General features: G+C 42.6%; 1 protein-coding gene across 1 annotated transcript in view; it reads left to right on the top strand.

Annotated features, from left to right (window-relative positions):
• LOC138487886 (stabilizer of axonemal microtubules 1-like) overlaps positions 1-16,763 on the top strand; it is a 77,020-nt gene that overhangs the window by 10,651 nt on the left and 49,606 nt on the right. The window contains exons 2-3 of the mRNA XM_069614503.1: positions 13,020-13,129; positions 15,517-15,653. Of these exons, the coding sequence (XP_069470604.1) occupies positions 13,020-13,129; positions 15,517-15,653 (247 nt within the window). The remainder of the gene's footprint in view (positions 1-13,019; positions 13,130-15,516; positions 15,654-16,763) is intronic.

Below are 16,763 nucleotides of genomic sequence, written 5' to 3'. Positions count from 1 at the left end.
TTTTTCTTTTTTTTTATTTGTAAAGCGTGCTGCAGCCCATGGCTGCAGCACGAGGCGCTGTTGCAAGCATATGTCTTAGTTACAACATTATGGAGGATCGCTCATGGATTACAAAGAGCAGAACCTGGGCATAATGAACATGAGGCAGGTACACATGTATAAGAAAAGACCAACGAAGATCATAACACAGTAGGTTGCAGTGCATGTGTGACAGGTTGAAAGGTGGGCAAACCACACCAAGAGGCCTCTTATGCAAAAAGCCACGTTTTGACGGCTTTCCTGAAGGCTGTGTGTCATACCTCCCATCTCCTTTTAATGTACTACTATCCCGAGGGGGTGTAAATGCCACATCATACCTCCCATCTCCCTCTAATGTACCAGTATCCTCAGTGGGTGTAAATGCCACATCATACCTCCCATCTCCCTCTAATGTACCAGTATCCTCAGTGGGTGTAAATGCCACATCATACCTCCCAGCTCCCTCTAATGTACCAGTATCCTCAGTGGGTGTAAATGCCACATCATACCTCCCATCTCGCTCTAATGTACCAGTATCCTCAGTGGGTGTAAATGCCACATCATACCTCCCATCTCCCTCTAATGTACCAGTATCCTCAGTGGGTGTAAATGCCACATCATACCTCCCATCTCCCTCTAATGTACCAGTATCCTCAGTGGGTGTAAATGCCACATCAGACCTCCCATCTCCCTCTAATGTCCCAGTATCCTCAGTGGGTGTAAATGCCACATCATACCTCCCATCTCCCTCTAATGTACCAGTATCCTCAGTGGGTGTAAATGCCACATCAGACCTCCCATCTCCCTCTAATGTACCAGTATCCTCAGTGGGTGTAAATGCCACATCAGACCTCCCATCTCCCTCTAATGTCCCAGTATCCTCAGTGGGTGTAAATGCCACATCATACCTCCCATCTCCCTCTAATGTACCAGTATCCTCAGTGGGTGTAAATGCCACATCATACCTCCCATCTCCCTCTAATGTACCAGTATCCTCAGTGGGTGTAAATGCCACATCAGACCTCCCATCTCCCTCTAATGTCCCAGTATCCTCAGTGGGTGTAAATGCCACATCATACCTCCCATCTCCCTCTAATGTACCAGTATCCTCAGTGGGTGTAAATGCCACATCATATCTCCCATCGTCCATTATTTTATGTCTATACCTGGGGTATGTAAATGTCTCTTATCATACCTCCCATCCCCCTAATTTTTTCCTATCCCTGGGGTATGTAAATGCCAAATCATACCTCCCATTTCCCTCCAATGTACTACTATCCCTGGGTATCTCCCATCTTCCCCTAATTTGTGTCTATTCTTGGGGTTTGTAAATGTCACTATCATATCTCTATTCTTCCCCTAATCTGTGGTTGGGGTCCCTGTGGGTTTCAAAGACACCGTAAGGGGCCAGAGAACCAGAATGCTGGGTCTACAATTGTGTTTACTTTCTATTTTCTAGTAATTATTACTGTTTGTGCATAATGTATCAAATGTGTTGGCTTCATCAGCACTACACCCATGCCCAGCATGCAAACTGAATATTGCCTTTGTGCACATAGATCATAGGTTTTTGTCTGAGCGCAACCCACCCAAGAAGGAACAACACGTTGAGGGACACAATTATGTTTATTCTTGGCTAAAAAGCGATACAAAAGAACATTATTTATTCATAGTAACATTGTAAACTACCTCTTTTTTTCTAATGACCACTTGCAGTATTCATTGATATAATATTTAGAATGCTACATCGGTCTTACTGAATAAAGAGCATTATCAAAACCTAGAAAAAGCACAGAATTATTTTCAGATAGTTTGTTATCATTGCAACATTTACATTCTGCTACATTCCTTTTGTACTCTTTACAAATATCCCTATAAGAAAGGTGAAAAAGGCAAATAGCACAAATGAGGTTTCCTAGCTGCTTTGCATAAAATCAAAGAGCTTTTTAATGACCTATAAGTGACCACAGACCATGGCAGTCCTACAACATATAATGGGCCTCATTATAAGTTTGCCGGTACAGGAACTAAGGTACCGGTAAACATGCCGGTAACGTAGTTCCCGGACCAGCAAACTACGAGTTGTGTTCGCAGGTGCCTTTCTGCCCGTCATGTCGGACCTTGCGGGCAGAAAGGCATGCGTGAGCACAGCATGTCGGATGCACCGGCACCGTTTACACTGGCACCATTATCAACGGTGCCGGTGCATCCGACCTCCCCATTCCCATTCGGCCTTATGGGGCCGAATGGGAATGGGGAGCATCTTTTTTATGGTGCCCGCAAATGGGCAATTACTGGGTCCATCAGGGCCGCAATGACCCAGTAATTGCCCGTTTGCGGGCGCCGGAAAAAATTGCAAGTTTGGCGGCAGCCTGCCGGTTTTAGCGGCAAGGCTACCGCCAAACTTGTAATGAGGCCCAATGTATCTGCATTGAGTATATAATATCTATATTATATATTTAAGGACAGGTATCGCTGCTGCATATTTAAGATCAACCCAACTTGCATTGGCTTTTCAAAAACTGTGCTACTACGTTGACTTACTGGACACATTTGGATGACATGTTCCAAAAATAATGGGCCTCATTACAAGGTCAGTGGTGTGAAAAAAAATTGGTGGGAATGCAGCGGTAATTCTGTTACTGCTGCATTCCCACACCGAGGGACTATGAGATTGATGGTAATGGTTGGATTTACCGCCAGTAAAAATATGGAAGTAAATACCCCCCTAGCCCCACTCCATACTGCCAATTTTCGTTGAAATTACTGCGGTGTCAAAAACCCCATGGAGGGCTATGGACTCAGAAAATGGGGATTTACACTGTCATGCCACCCCTTGTAATCCTGTGGTAAATCCACAGGACCAAGTGGCGGTAACAGTAATCGATTTTAGCCTGTAATTCAGTGGAAATAATGCAAACTAGCACCAAACACGTGATGAGTCCCAATGTCTGGCATCAGCCCTCCAAAAAGAACATTTTGTGAAAATTCATTAAACGGTTTAAAAGTTAGAAAGCAAAGAATATATACCAGAATGCATTATGTCCTACTCATCAGGGATGTCACAGAGGCATTCCGTTTTCCTAATACTCCAGTCCCAGAATGCACTCTGGTTCGTACAGCTATGCCAACAGAGCTACAGGTCACAGAATATGTTCTGCCTTTCCTGGAGCAGATAACTACATTGATCTACATATCCCAGAAATCAAGGCAGCTAATTTAATAAATATGATTCAACAGGACCATGCGTCCCATAAAAAATCTGGCCTCCCACAACACAGATCCTAAAACAGAACTATGTTACAAGGGATACTCTGCTTCACTTTGTTAAAAAAAAAAAAACAGAGCAAAACCAGGACTACATGTCAAGGAATAGTCTTTGCTCCTCTCAGAATTTAAAAGACACACATGACTGCCTGTCTATGTATTCACTCTGCCGTACACAATACACGTGCCTGCAGAGGATTATATGCCGAAAAGGCATTTTGCATCATTAAGTATAGTTGTCCCCATAGGGCGACCTCTTAAAAAATACACAGTCAGGTTCAGTTCAGAGCCATCCCCAAAGGGACGTTTATGGCCCAGAATGCACACTGCCTGCCGAGAACAGGGGTTCCTACTGGACTACACATATTAGAATATACTCTGCTTTAGTAATGGAAGATACCCTAAAGAACTACAGACCATTGAGAGCCCGAGCTCCCTAACAGGACTAGGTGTCACACGATGCCCTCTGCCTAACAGTTCGGTGGATCCTCACACAGCTCTGCAAGTCCCAAAATAACCTCTGCCTGTGCTGAAGACTACCCCCACGGTCGGATGTCCCAAACCTCTCTACATTTCCCTGTAAATGTTTCATTTTGAAAATAGAAGCCGGGTATGTGACTGTGTGAGGTATGTGACTGTGTGAGGTATGTGACTGTGCGAGGTATGTAACTGTGTGAGGTATGTGACTGTGTGAGGTATGTGACTAGGCAATGTATGACTGTGTGAGGTATGTGACTGTGTGAGGTATGTGACTGTGAGATATGTGACTGTGCGAGGTATGTGACTGTGTGAGGTATGTGACTGTGAGGTATGTGACTGTGAGATATGTGACTGTGCGAGGTATGTGACTGTGTGAGGTATGTGACTTGGTGAGGAATGTGACTGTGTGAGGTATGTGACTGTGTGAGGTATGTGACTGTGTGAGATATGTGACTGTGCGAGGTATGTGACTGTGTGAGGTATGTGACTTGGTGAGGAATGTGAGGTATGTGACTGTGTGAGGTATGTGACTGTGTGACTGTGTGAGGTATGTGACTGTGTGAGGTATGTGAGGTATGTGACTATGCGAGGTATGTGACTGTGTGAGGTATGTGACTGTGAGATGTGACTGTGCGAGTTATGTGACTGTGTGAGGTATGTGACTGTGTGAGGTATGTGACTGTGAGATATGTGACTGTGCGAGGTATGTGACTGTGTGAGGTATGTGACTTGGTGAGGAATGTGACTGTGTGAGGTATGTGACTGTGTGAGGTATGTGACTGTGTGAGATATGTGACTGTGCGAGGTATGTGACTGTGTGAGGTATGTGACTTGGCGAGGAATGTGAGGTATGTGACTGTGTGAGGTATGTGACTGTGTGACTGTGTGAGGTATGTGACTGTGTGAGTAACCAGATGAACTGCAGGTCATAAGGTGGAACCCCAGAAGGACACATTTTGTCATTTTCTTTGAGCTGTAAAGAACAAGTTATTGAACTAAGTAATACTCAAATATATCAAACTTGAAAAGTGGCAATGAAATGAAAATTCTGCTCTTTAGAATTATAACCTAGGACCTACAGGTCACGTGGCCAGTCACATGCACACACAGACACACCACAGAGAGCATTCAACTCATTCAGCTAACATACCTACTTCATATTCTCTACAAATCTCCCTGATATGCCTCCCAAATGTGCCTGATGAGTGTCCCAAATCTTTCTGTTGTGCCTTTCATATGTGTCTGATGATTTCCAAATGTATCTAAAGATTTTCCAAATATCCCTGCTAGGCCTTCTGAATGAATTTGATAATTTATCCAAATCTCCCTAGCATGTCTTCCAAATGTGCCTGATGATTTCCATAAATCTCCCTGGTCTGCCTTCCAAATGTGCCTGATGATTTCCATAAATTTCCCTAACATGTCTTCCAAATGTGCCTGATGATTTCCATAACTCTCCCTAACATGTCTTCCAATTGTGCCTGTTGATTTCCATAACTCTCCCTAACATGTCTTCCAAATGTGCCTGATGATTTCCATAAATCTCCTGGTGTGCCTTCCAAATGGGCCTGATGATTTACATAAATCTCCCTGGCGTGTCTTCCAAATGTGCCTGATGATTTCCCCATGTCTTTCTGGGAGTGTCTTCCAAATGTACACAATGATTTTCTCGATTCACCCTGACAATGTCCACCGCAAGTACCGGATGATTTCCACCAATCACACCAACGTGCCTTGAAATTCTCCATAATGTTCTCTTAAATGTTCCCAGAAAATCTTCTGGGCGTGTAGGTAGTTGTATACATGCCAACATTCTAAAGCACCTGGGAGGGAGATTTCGTAAGAGAAATCGGAAGAAATTAATTTTCCCATAGGAATGCATTGGCGTTAGAATTGTGTTGGCTCCCTTGGTGTGGGCAGCTATGAGAAGGGTATGAAAGGGGAAAAAAATCAAGTGAGCGAAAAAGTTGCTATCATAAAGCAGTACTTGAACTCTGCCTAGCCCAGCAGAGGGGACATGCTGCAGCGTTTCATGGCACAGATCTCCTTAATGAACCCTGTGAATCTCACTGAGGTTGACTTTGAGATGCCTTACATACGTTTAGTATTTTCATTTCTAATGAGGCTGAAATGTTAACATACAGGTTCCAGGTCTTAAAGTCGACCAGTACCACGCATTTTTAACTTGAGGGTACCCCATACTATTAGGATTTTAGGGCGATACGATACTATTGTAACATGGGGGGCATCCTAATAGTTTCTGAAATAATATTTTCTCTATTGTTTCATCATTCTTGCATGGTGTACCAAATTTACATCCCTTCAAGATGGCAATGAAACCATTCAAAAATACACAGCATAAGTCATGATGCGTTGATTTTGTGAGTGTTTTTTTCATTACCCTGTGTTATTTATTGTCTATTTCTCTTTGTAACTGAAGTACTACAAACTTTGTGAGTCTAATTACTGTGACTCCTTAGTTCTTTTTTAACGTGTTTTCTTTAGACATAAATCACATCATACATATACGAAAACAAAACACATACATGATTACACTGTGAAAAAACGGAGTCCACCCTCTATTTTCAGAGGGTGGACTCAGTCCTCCCACCCCAGCTAAAATGAGAAACATTGAATGTCCTCTTTGAATTTATAAATTAAAGCCGACTTCAGTGATCAAAACGCAGTCGTCAGTTTTGCAGGTCAGACACTTCACCACTGCACTATATAACCTAATGAAAAATAGCAAACTACAAAATGTGAAAGTCTCATTTCGGTACTGCAAGTTCCAGAGTATACATTTCTATTGGTTCTTGGAGTTTAAAACATGCACACCTTTTAACGTTTTTAAAAAGAAGAAAATATCCTCTCTTGGTTTTGTGTGTGTGTTGAGTTGAGGAAAGGCAAATGCCATTCATCCTGTGCAATTTGGGTGGTTATGCAAAGCCAAGTTAATGAAATGTGCATATTTCACCTTGATATGCTAATTTCCGCAATGTCACATCACATTGCGTTTGTTAATGAGTCCCCCCACTTTAATTTTTAGGACTCGACCCCTGAGAGAGTGCAAAGGAAAGTGGGCTGGGGAGAGGGGCAAGGGGCTAAAGATCAGCTACAGTTGAAAGCGTCCAAAAAGAGCTTGCATTGTTTGGATCTATACTTCTACTCATGGCTGCAAAGGAATCGTTAGTCCTTAACCGCCTGGGCACTGAGCTGAAGTTCGCCTCCAAGATTAAAAACCTAGACTGTATTTGGTAGGATAATCGTAGTAGCGAGTGTCAGGTAGGAGCCATGGTGCAGGCAATTTTCTATTTGCTGTGATTGTTTGTTTGTTTGTTTGTTTATTTGTTTACTTATAATGCGCACAAGACCCAAAGGTAACCGGGCGCAGCAGTACAGGATATGCAAGGCTTGGGGTTACAGGTTACTTAGTATAGTACAGGTTACATGGTTACAAATTACAAGCAAAACAGAAATATATGCATGCTATAGAGAGTCAGTGGGCATCTGCAGGCAGTCGAGGATAGCATATATACAGACCATGAGGTAAAGAATATATACAGAACCTAGGGGCTAGTTACAGGATGAAGCAGGATAATCTATATGCGAAACATGGGGATGGTTGCAGAGTGTAGGCAGGATAATCTTAATTCAGGGACAGCAGGGTTGACAGAGCCTAGCCTGGGATAAGTACAGATGGGCAGCGGGATAGTGGCAGTATGTATATATAACACTGGGATGTATTAGGCCTGGTCGGCAGCTAGTCGTCGGCTGACTTCAATAGGTTAATATAATTGGATCTGAATTTCAGATAAGGCTGATTCTCACCTAGGGAATATGGTAATGAGTTCCATAATTGGGCCACTCGTACTTGGAAGCTGCCTCCCCCAGCTTTGGCCAACCTGAATCTCGGTATGATAAGACTGTTAGCATTGGTGATTCCTGCTGGTCTGGTAGAGCTTCTTTTAAGGAATCTGTTCGTGAGATAGCTAGGTGCGGCATTATTCAGAGCTTTGTGGACGAGGGATACAGTTTTTAGATGAATTTTATTTTGGGTGGAAAACCAGTTATTTTGGCACCTCGTCTTTGATATGTGTGATCTTTTGGATATGCCCAGAGCTGCACTCAAGGCATTGTTTTGTAGGATTTGAATTTTGTGGATGATAGATGTGTTAGCACCGATATATAGGGCATTGCAGTAATCTAGCCTAGATAAAATCAGGGCTCTGGCTGAGATAATGCAGTTGACATCTGAGAGAAAGTGTTTCCCTGCTCTAATGAGCTTACAAGTGTAAGCTGTGACTGATGCCATGGATTTTACCTGTTTATTGAAGCAGAGGGTAGAGTCCAGGTAGAAGCAGGTTCTGCAGGTACGGCAGGTTCTGCCATTTTCTCCAGATGAAGACCATGAGGTGGTGGTGGGTGCCTTAACAAATGTCCATCTGGATTACTGTAATAGTCTTTTGATGGACATCTTGGCTAAACAACTGTATAGGCTTCAAAAAGCTCAGAATGCGGCTGTCAGATTGGTCTGCCGGCCCATGTATCACCTTCTCGTCGAGCATTGCATTGGTTGGCAGTGAAGGACCGCATTAAATTTAAGGTGGCATGCCTTATTTATAAACGCTGAAATGGAGTGGTTCCTGCCTATTTAAAAGACAAGATTTGTCGCTACCAACCTTCTAGGCTTTTATGGTCAAAAGATCTGCTGCTCTTGACTGTTTCTCTGTCGGTATGCGTGTCAATGGGAGACAGAACATTTGCAGTCTTTGGTCCAAAGCTGTGGAACAGCATTCCCAGAGAGATCAGGGTTCTTGAGACACTCTATTAGTTTCCCAGAGCTCTCAAGACGTTTCTGTTTAAGTAAAGGGGGAATGGGATGGTGATGGGGGCCCTCCTGGTTATTCAAATTGATCCCTGTGTGTACACTGATTCGTTTACTGTTCATGTCAAATATCACCTGCACCACTATATGGATAAATCCATCATGAGCGCATTATAAATACCAAAAATCAAAATCATATTTGTTTGATGTTAAAAACTCTATGGATGACACCATGTATAAACAAAGTAGTCCTTTATGATAATAAATCCCATCCTGCTCTCTTTGATATAATGACCCTTAAGAAAAATAAGTCTTTGCATGCTGTGTTGCCCCAAACCTATAGATCTAGCACTCTCCTATGAAGCGAAGAAGAGGCATGCAACAAAATTACGCACTTGGTACACAAACTGGCTTCAAAATTATTAAAGGGAATTGCATAACGCTAACTGGAGATTTGTATTCAGTCTACTTAAAAAGCATTTTGGTATGTCTATCAAATGTTTTTAGTAGAAGATTTTCCGAAAAAAAATGAATCTTATTAATGAGTCCTGGGTTAAACATGTTAGCCGTCATTATTATGGTTTTTTGGTCAGTGATGTTTCGAAGACTTGCCATAATTATCCGCCACTGAATCCAACCGATGGATTTGAGATTGAGGATTTGGAATTTGGAATTAAGAAAATTGAGGCCTCTCAGCCCCCTGGCCTGGATGGACTTGCCAATATTGTGATTAAAAGAAACCCTGTTTTGTGGTCTTGGTTATTACATATGGTATTCGCCAGGATTCTTTGGCAGGAAGTTATACCAGATAGCTGGAGGAATCTATTTTAATTCCGTCTTTGAAGCTGTAAGATCTTTTCTTATCTGCTACTGAGAAAGCTGAATCAGTCAGCTGATCAGAATATATTAATGAAAAAGCAGCAAACCAGGTCCAGCAGTGAGTTTAATACCAAACATAACATTTGGATCCTACAATATGTAATGGTGGATGCTCTTCAACATCCAGACAGAGAACTGTATCTATGTTATGTAGATTATGCTAGTGTTTTGTTATGAGAGAAACTGGAGCAATGGGGTATTGACCCCTCATTGTTACACTTTATTAAACAAATGTATACTAACACGACGGTTGTAGTACGGGTCAAGCAGGGAGGTCAGGTTACTAGACCTATTGACTGTGGATTGAAGCAGGGGTGCGTGTTGGCACCCCTGTAATTTAATGTGTACGTGGCTGATATGGATGCTACTATCAGAGCTTGTCAGAATCATCCTCCCCATATTGGAAAGGAATCTGTGCCTTGGATATCCTAGGCCGATGATACAGTGCTGTTAGATCGCACCCCTATTGGGTTACAACGAACAATGGAAGCCGCGTACTCATTTGCAATTGCCACATGAAGATACATTTGCAGAAAAATAAAATTATGATGAATGGAAAACGAATTCATGGCAATAGGTGCTTCAAATTATAATTATTACTAAATTATTTATAAGCGCATCACGCCCATAGGCCCAGTGCGCTAACAGGCGTACAAACAGATAACCAAAAAAACGTAGTGTCAAATAAGGGAGACTAGGAAGAATCAGGCACAAAAGACTACAGGATGGGATTTTCCCTAATCCTTACAATTAAATCAAACGGTTTTTATAGCTTTCCTAAATGGTAATAGAGCTGGAATGTCTCTTATGTCACTGGGGAGGGAGTTCCATTGGACAGGGGCCTGGTCATCAAAGCATGTGCCACCAAACTTCTTCATTTTAACCGGGGGCACAATTAGATTATTTTTCCGATTGGAGCGCAATGAGCGCACGGCAGGGTCTCTTTAAAGTCGTTGAGCGGAGTAAACAGGTACCTGATTTAAAAGACATTTTTATGTAAGAGACACAACCTTGTGGGATATCCGCTGACAGACTGGAAGCCAGTGCAAGGGTCTCCTTGCCTGTGGAGTGTGTCCTGTCCTTGACAGTCCACATACAGTTTTATTTAGGAATCCACATCAGGAATAGCCTTAATCCTTCTTTTTATAAGAGCATAGTGACTCAGAAAATATTTAAGAAATGGCTGGTGATTTACAATGTTATAACCAGGAGAGTGGGACATAATATGGAGGGTCTCCCTAAAATGTATAAAACCAGCATCATCCCTGAAATCCTTTATGGATTAGAGACATTACCTGCACGCCTTGGTTCTTGGCTTGACATTGCTGAGGGTAAATTACTGCGCTCTCTGTTGGGTCTAGCTAGAGCTGTGCATGTGGAGGCATTGAGGTGTGAGTTGGGATTGGCAACTCTTAGTGTTCTCTGGGTGATTCAGCATTGTAAACAATGTGCTGGGGTGAGCTGGGCAAAGGGAAATGGGAAATCTTTGTTGGTATTATTGCCAATAACTCGATTTATTGTCAGTTAAAACAATCATGTTTAGATCATTTGGAGCGTCTTGGTTTGGAATTCCCAGAGATCGATTATTATCATACCTTCCTATCAAAACCTAAGGCTAAAACCATGGATTGGGACCACGCTCATAATTCTTTAAAATTGTCTAGTAAAAAAAGGTACCGTGAATATTGCACCCAGGGCTTCTCCTCTGGTATGCCCTGTAGTTATCAGGCTAAACATTGCACCTCAGATCTTAGACATATTATAACGTATTTGCCTACATATGAATATACTGGGCCCTGGCATGATATTCCCTCGGAAGAAAGACTTTGCTGTTTATGTGGAGGGTGGATAGAAACCAGTAGACAAATTCTTACGGCGTGCCCGGTTCTACAGGATCAATATCAGACAGGTTATAGACATTTTTTTAAGTTCCTTATATTGTGTTGCTTCTGATCAATTTTGGGCGTGTTTTTTATCAGCTGAATCTTCGGTTATCACTGCAGCGTCCTGCTATATATGCAAAGCAACATCAAGTATTGATTTACAAAATGGGCTTCTTCCCATGACATAGCTTGTATCGTGAGTTCCTGCAGCATGCAACTAAATGAATTACGTTTCTCATTTGTAATAATTATAAGATTGTATTGATGATTTTAATTGTATGTACTGTATTTGTTATATATCTGCAATGTATGATTTTATTAGTTATGGCTTATATGAACTTGTACTGTGTAAAAACGTTTTTCTTATTAAAGCCATAATGCACCTAATAAAAAATAAAATAAAGCATTATAGAAGATTCGTTTTTGTCATCATGGCATTCTTCATCAATGTCTCAGGGAGTTTAAAGAGTGCACATTCCCACTCCAGGGCTTTCATTAGAGCAGCGCTGGGCATTGTGGTGAATGTAGTTCCAGGTCTTCCGGTAGACCAGTGCACTGCTGGGAATTGCAGATTTCGGTTCCAGGTCTTCAATTAGAAAGACACAGTGCATTATGGACATCATAGTGTAAAAGTACATATCTTGGTTATCTGTCCGGTTTACTGATTTGTTTTCCATTTTATGTCTTGCTTACTTTTCACAAGCGTCCTCACAGAAATACTGCGGTAACGCCAATTCATCTGGTTGTGGAGACCTCATACTGGGGCATCAGGCATTAGTTGGTACTGCCTGTTCAATGCCAGGCCCGTTTGTTTGGATGTGCGACAGGTGCCGGTATTGCATCGCACCCCCTTCCAACAAGCTACACTTAGTGGTGTGTAATATATTTCATCTCCAGCTAGTGGGGTACACGGCACCAACTGAGACACTGTGTGGCACCAACTTCTCCAGAATAGAGCAGGCTCTTAGTTTGACTGCCAACCATGGTTTGACCGCCAGTTGATGAAATATGAAAACTGAGGTAGTAAGGACGGATCGAGGAGTGTTTCCCGATTTTGTTTGCCAAATGCAACTTTGTCCAATTTATTTCTCTCCGATTTTACCTCAAAATGAAGGGTGAGACCCTTGAGCCCCTACTTACTCCTCTAACCCAACCATCCTCTATGTACCATATCCATACTTACCATCTATAGTTTTGAGGTAAGAAAAAAGTGGCAAAAAATCAGCCAAAAAAAGTCTGCAAAGTTGCATTCAGCAAAAGTGTGCAATACCCTAAGGACTAGAATATTTGTTCTCCGTCTATGGCCTGACCCATTGAGCAAACCCAAACTCTGAGGACTTAAGAAAGTAACTCATATGCAAGTTCAAGAGACTTGTTAATGACCTAGTGCAAAAGGATTGCCTTGCCCTATGCTTTGACACCCTTGGACCTCCCTCATTGTGCCCCGTGACAGACGCAAATAGGGGTTCTTTCCATAGGGGGCTTTCCCCCACACATACAACCCTCTAAATTAATATAACAATCCTGTCGAGGCCAGTTAAACCCAAGCCAAGGTGTACTTCTTTATTGTGTCTGTATGCGATTATTTATTTAACAGTTTCTGTGTGTGCGCACTCCCCAAAAATTGCAGAATGTGTAACCCTTTTTCACCTCTGTTTTCCGTGTAGGCGTCACAAGCACCACAAGAACTGTACGAAGCAAACCACGGTGCAGAGGCGAGGCGGGCCAGAGGAGTGCCGCATCTCTCATTACAAGTCCACCTATACTAATCCCATAAGTGAGTCATGGACATCCTCCCATCATGGACGTCATTAAGGGGTCGCAGAGGTCGCAATTGCGACCACTGACGTCTCACTTGCTACACCTGTGGTCTCGCTTGCTATCCCTAATTTATTTTTTTAAACAGTTTAAAAAATTGTTTTATTTTACATTGAGGCTCATAGGTTGTGGCCAGCAGAATGTGGTCTGTTTCTGCAGTGGCTGGTTTTCTAGTAGCTATAGCCGGTAAAATAGCTCAGTGGGTTGAGCGCTAGCTGTTGCAATGTGTGTGTGATCTGCAGGTTGCAGGTTCGACTCCGAGCAAGGTCAATTCCGCCTTTCATCCTGCTTAGGTTGATGAATGAGTACCAACACAGGTTGGGTGATATTGTATGTATAATTGTTCTATAAGAAGCACTTAAGCGTAAATGCTATATAATATCACATCATTATCGTATGGCCTTGGATGTCTGCTTGCATTCACTGTGATTTGGTAATATGGGCCTATAAGCACTGATATTAATGATACATATGGTGATCCATTCTTGTATGAAATCTATATCACTTTACAGTGATATCGTAACCATAATTTTTGTAGTGTACTCAGAAACAATGTTATGTAATGCCACTTCCTGTCGAGGGGTCAAAGGTTGTGTTCCATCGCTTCCCCTGATGTCAGTTCAGGGTGGGGTCAAATGCCATCACTTCCTGTGATGTCATCAGAGGTCAAGGGTCATGTGATGTCACTTCCTCTACCCCTGGCATTTTGGTGAAATGACATCCTTGCCTCCCGCCATAGCATAGTCTGTTACACCAGTTTCCTACCATTGGCACAGCATGTATAGTGTACACCTTAGCATGTGTTGCCACTTGCAGCTACAGAAAATCCCAAAATGGCCGTCTATTGCAATATCCAGAAACCTTCCAGAAGATATGGCCTCATAGATCAGATCATATTGCACTTTGGTGCTATTAGTTTTGTATAAACCAAAGAGAAATGCAAAATGACGTGTGCTAAAAATAGCAGGACTTTCTGAACATGATTTGAGTGCATGTTTTATGAAACAGGAGTGGGAATGAAGTAGTTGGGGGAGAAAGGTCAGCAGTTGTTTTGTCCTCATTAATAGCTTAACAATGTTCACACAGCAGTTATTTTGCAGCGAGGTTACTGTTGTGCACCAGAAAAAAATCATTTACTGTGAATGCATGCATGAATCTATGAGATTGACATGGTGCTTATCCATACCTAGGTAGCAGGCAACAGCACGCTGTTCAAAAAAGGAGGAGAACAAAGAGAGAGAACTGTGGGAGAGGCTGGGAGGACAGGCCAATTAAAAGCATTCATCCCAGGAGGCCAGGTTCACAAGTGTATAGCTCCCCAGAGATCTTTGCAGAACCTGCATGTATATGTTTGACTTATAGCTCGGTCCCTTTTGTCTTTCATCATTACACAGTAGATCAAATGAGTACCATTATTTATTTGTAATAATAACACCTGGTATTTACAATGGTATTTACAATGCAATGAAGGTAGCCTATAAAAGCCCAAACTTTGTCCTGTATGTGGGCATGCTCATTTAAAATCAATCCAATTAAAACAAGCAGTGCCTGGCAAAAGCTTAAAACGTAGGCACACGCCAGAAATGTTGGCTTTAAACACTTGAGTGGCTTTGCCAATGCTTGTTTTTGACAGGACTTCAGTGAAAGACACGCAAAGTGCTTATAAATAGAGCGGCTGAAGGCAGGCCTGGTAAGACATCTTTATTACACCAGTAGCTGGTTTACAGCTCCAATTAAGTCATTAACTCTCAGAGGACTGCTTTGAACAAACACTGGCAGGCACATTGAAAGCAACGCCTTTTGGTAAAACTTGATTAAAGCGAGCTCAAAGTGTTCCCATGCGGAGGTGTTTTGGGTAGGCAGAGGCAGGAATGGGTTGTAGTGGCCATAGGGATTAGCATGGCCATGGAGAGTCAATGGGTGGACATATAACCAAACAACCTACATAGTCTGTGTCCCTCCTCATTTGTCATTCCTCCCTAACAGTGCTCCAATGCAATAGTTTCGGCTTATAGGTGTCATAAGCGATGCCTAATAGCCAAAACTAAAAATCTATCTCTGAGCGTATGGAGGCCACCCACAAGAGACCAGTGCAGGCCTACATTGTAGAGACATTCTTACTGCAGCAATGGTATACCCTTTGGGGTGATGGAATGTGTGGATCCTGTAGACAGTCTCTTCTATAAGAGTGACCCCTAATGCCTGAAATGCACATTTACAAATGTAGCTCTTTGGATGCTCAGGTAGCGATGAGGTGGAGCAGAACCTTGCCCTAGAGTCTGAGCAGATGGCAGATTCTCCTCCCCTTTTCTGTCTCTCACCTAAGCTTTGGCCCTCTTTCTGCAGATGGTCAGCCCCGAAGCAGCAAGAGGCCTCTTCGCACCCCTCCACACCCCAAGCACACTGACATGATGTTCACCACCACTCAACGGGCAGAATTTGTCCCCAAGGAGCTGGGGGAGCGGACCCGGCCCTACGTTCCGGTAAGTATCAAACAGTAGGATCCAGCCATCTACTGATGATAGTCATGTCGTGGAGTTTGGGCCCTGTGCTGCATCTTTTGATGGCTTTACATCAGTGTCATTCTGTTCCACATTTAGCCCAATTTAATGGTATGCTGTCCAAACTGCAATTCCTAAGGCATTTGAAGTTAATTACTGATGAAGTTGTGCATAAGTGATGATTTTGTGTAACCTTTTTTGTTTGTTTGTAATGCTTTAAATTGGGTCATTGTATATCATACATGCATGTGTCTGGTGTAATGCGCTACCACATTTCGCCCACTGTAATGGTATACTTTCCAAACTGCGATTCCTATGGCGTTTGGAGTTCATTCACTGATGAAGTTGTGTATGAGTGACAATTTTGTGTAACGTTTCATCTGAGTCTGGTGGCATTCCGTTCCACATACAACTTTAATGCTATACTGTCCAAATCTAAAATTACTAAGGTGTTACAAGGTCATTAACTGACATTAACTGGTGAACCTTTGGGATGAACTTGTGTAAGTGATAAGTGACAGTGCAGTAATGCTTTGACATGGGATTATTGTATGCTGTAAAGATGTGGGTCTACTGTCATTCCGTCCCACATTTCTCCAACTTTGCTGGTATACTGTCCAACTTTCCAATTCCCCAAGGGGGGGGGGGGGGTACGCGAATGAAGCAAGCCCTTGATGGAGTATCTCTACAAACGAGCAAGCCACTGGGGGGTGGTCACCGAAGGTGCCAGGGGGCCGAGCCCCCTAGTATAAATATATATAAAGTAAGTTCAGTTTGCTTTTCTGCATTTGCAAGCTTTCATGGGATTCCTCCACTTCCTCAGGCAGGGATGGAATGAATCCTTTGAAAAACATTGAAGCATTATAGCTAACTGAGTCCCTTCTGGAAATACCCCGTTATCTATGCCTGTCTATGTACCTTATTTGTAGTTTTGCTCAGGGAGGCATGTATTAGGTGTTCAACTCCCACACATATTGCAACAGCTCCTCGGGGTCCATTATTTCATCAATATTTGCAACACCTATTTCAACGTGGACACACATTTCATCTCCCTTCCTCCACAGGGCATGACTGTGGAACAGGAGACTTTAG

Source organism: Ambystoma mexicanum, chromosome 9 (assembly GCF_040938575.1).
Source record: "Ambystoma mexicanum isolate Mex_15411 chromosome 9, UKY_AmexF1_1, whole genome shotgun sequence".
Classification (NCBI taxonomy): domain Eukaryota; kingdom Metazoa; phylum Chordata; class Amphibia; order Caudata; family Ambystomatidae; genus Ambystoma; species Ambystoma mexicanum.
This window is presented reverse-complemented; position numbering and strand designations above follow the sequence as displayed.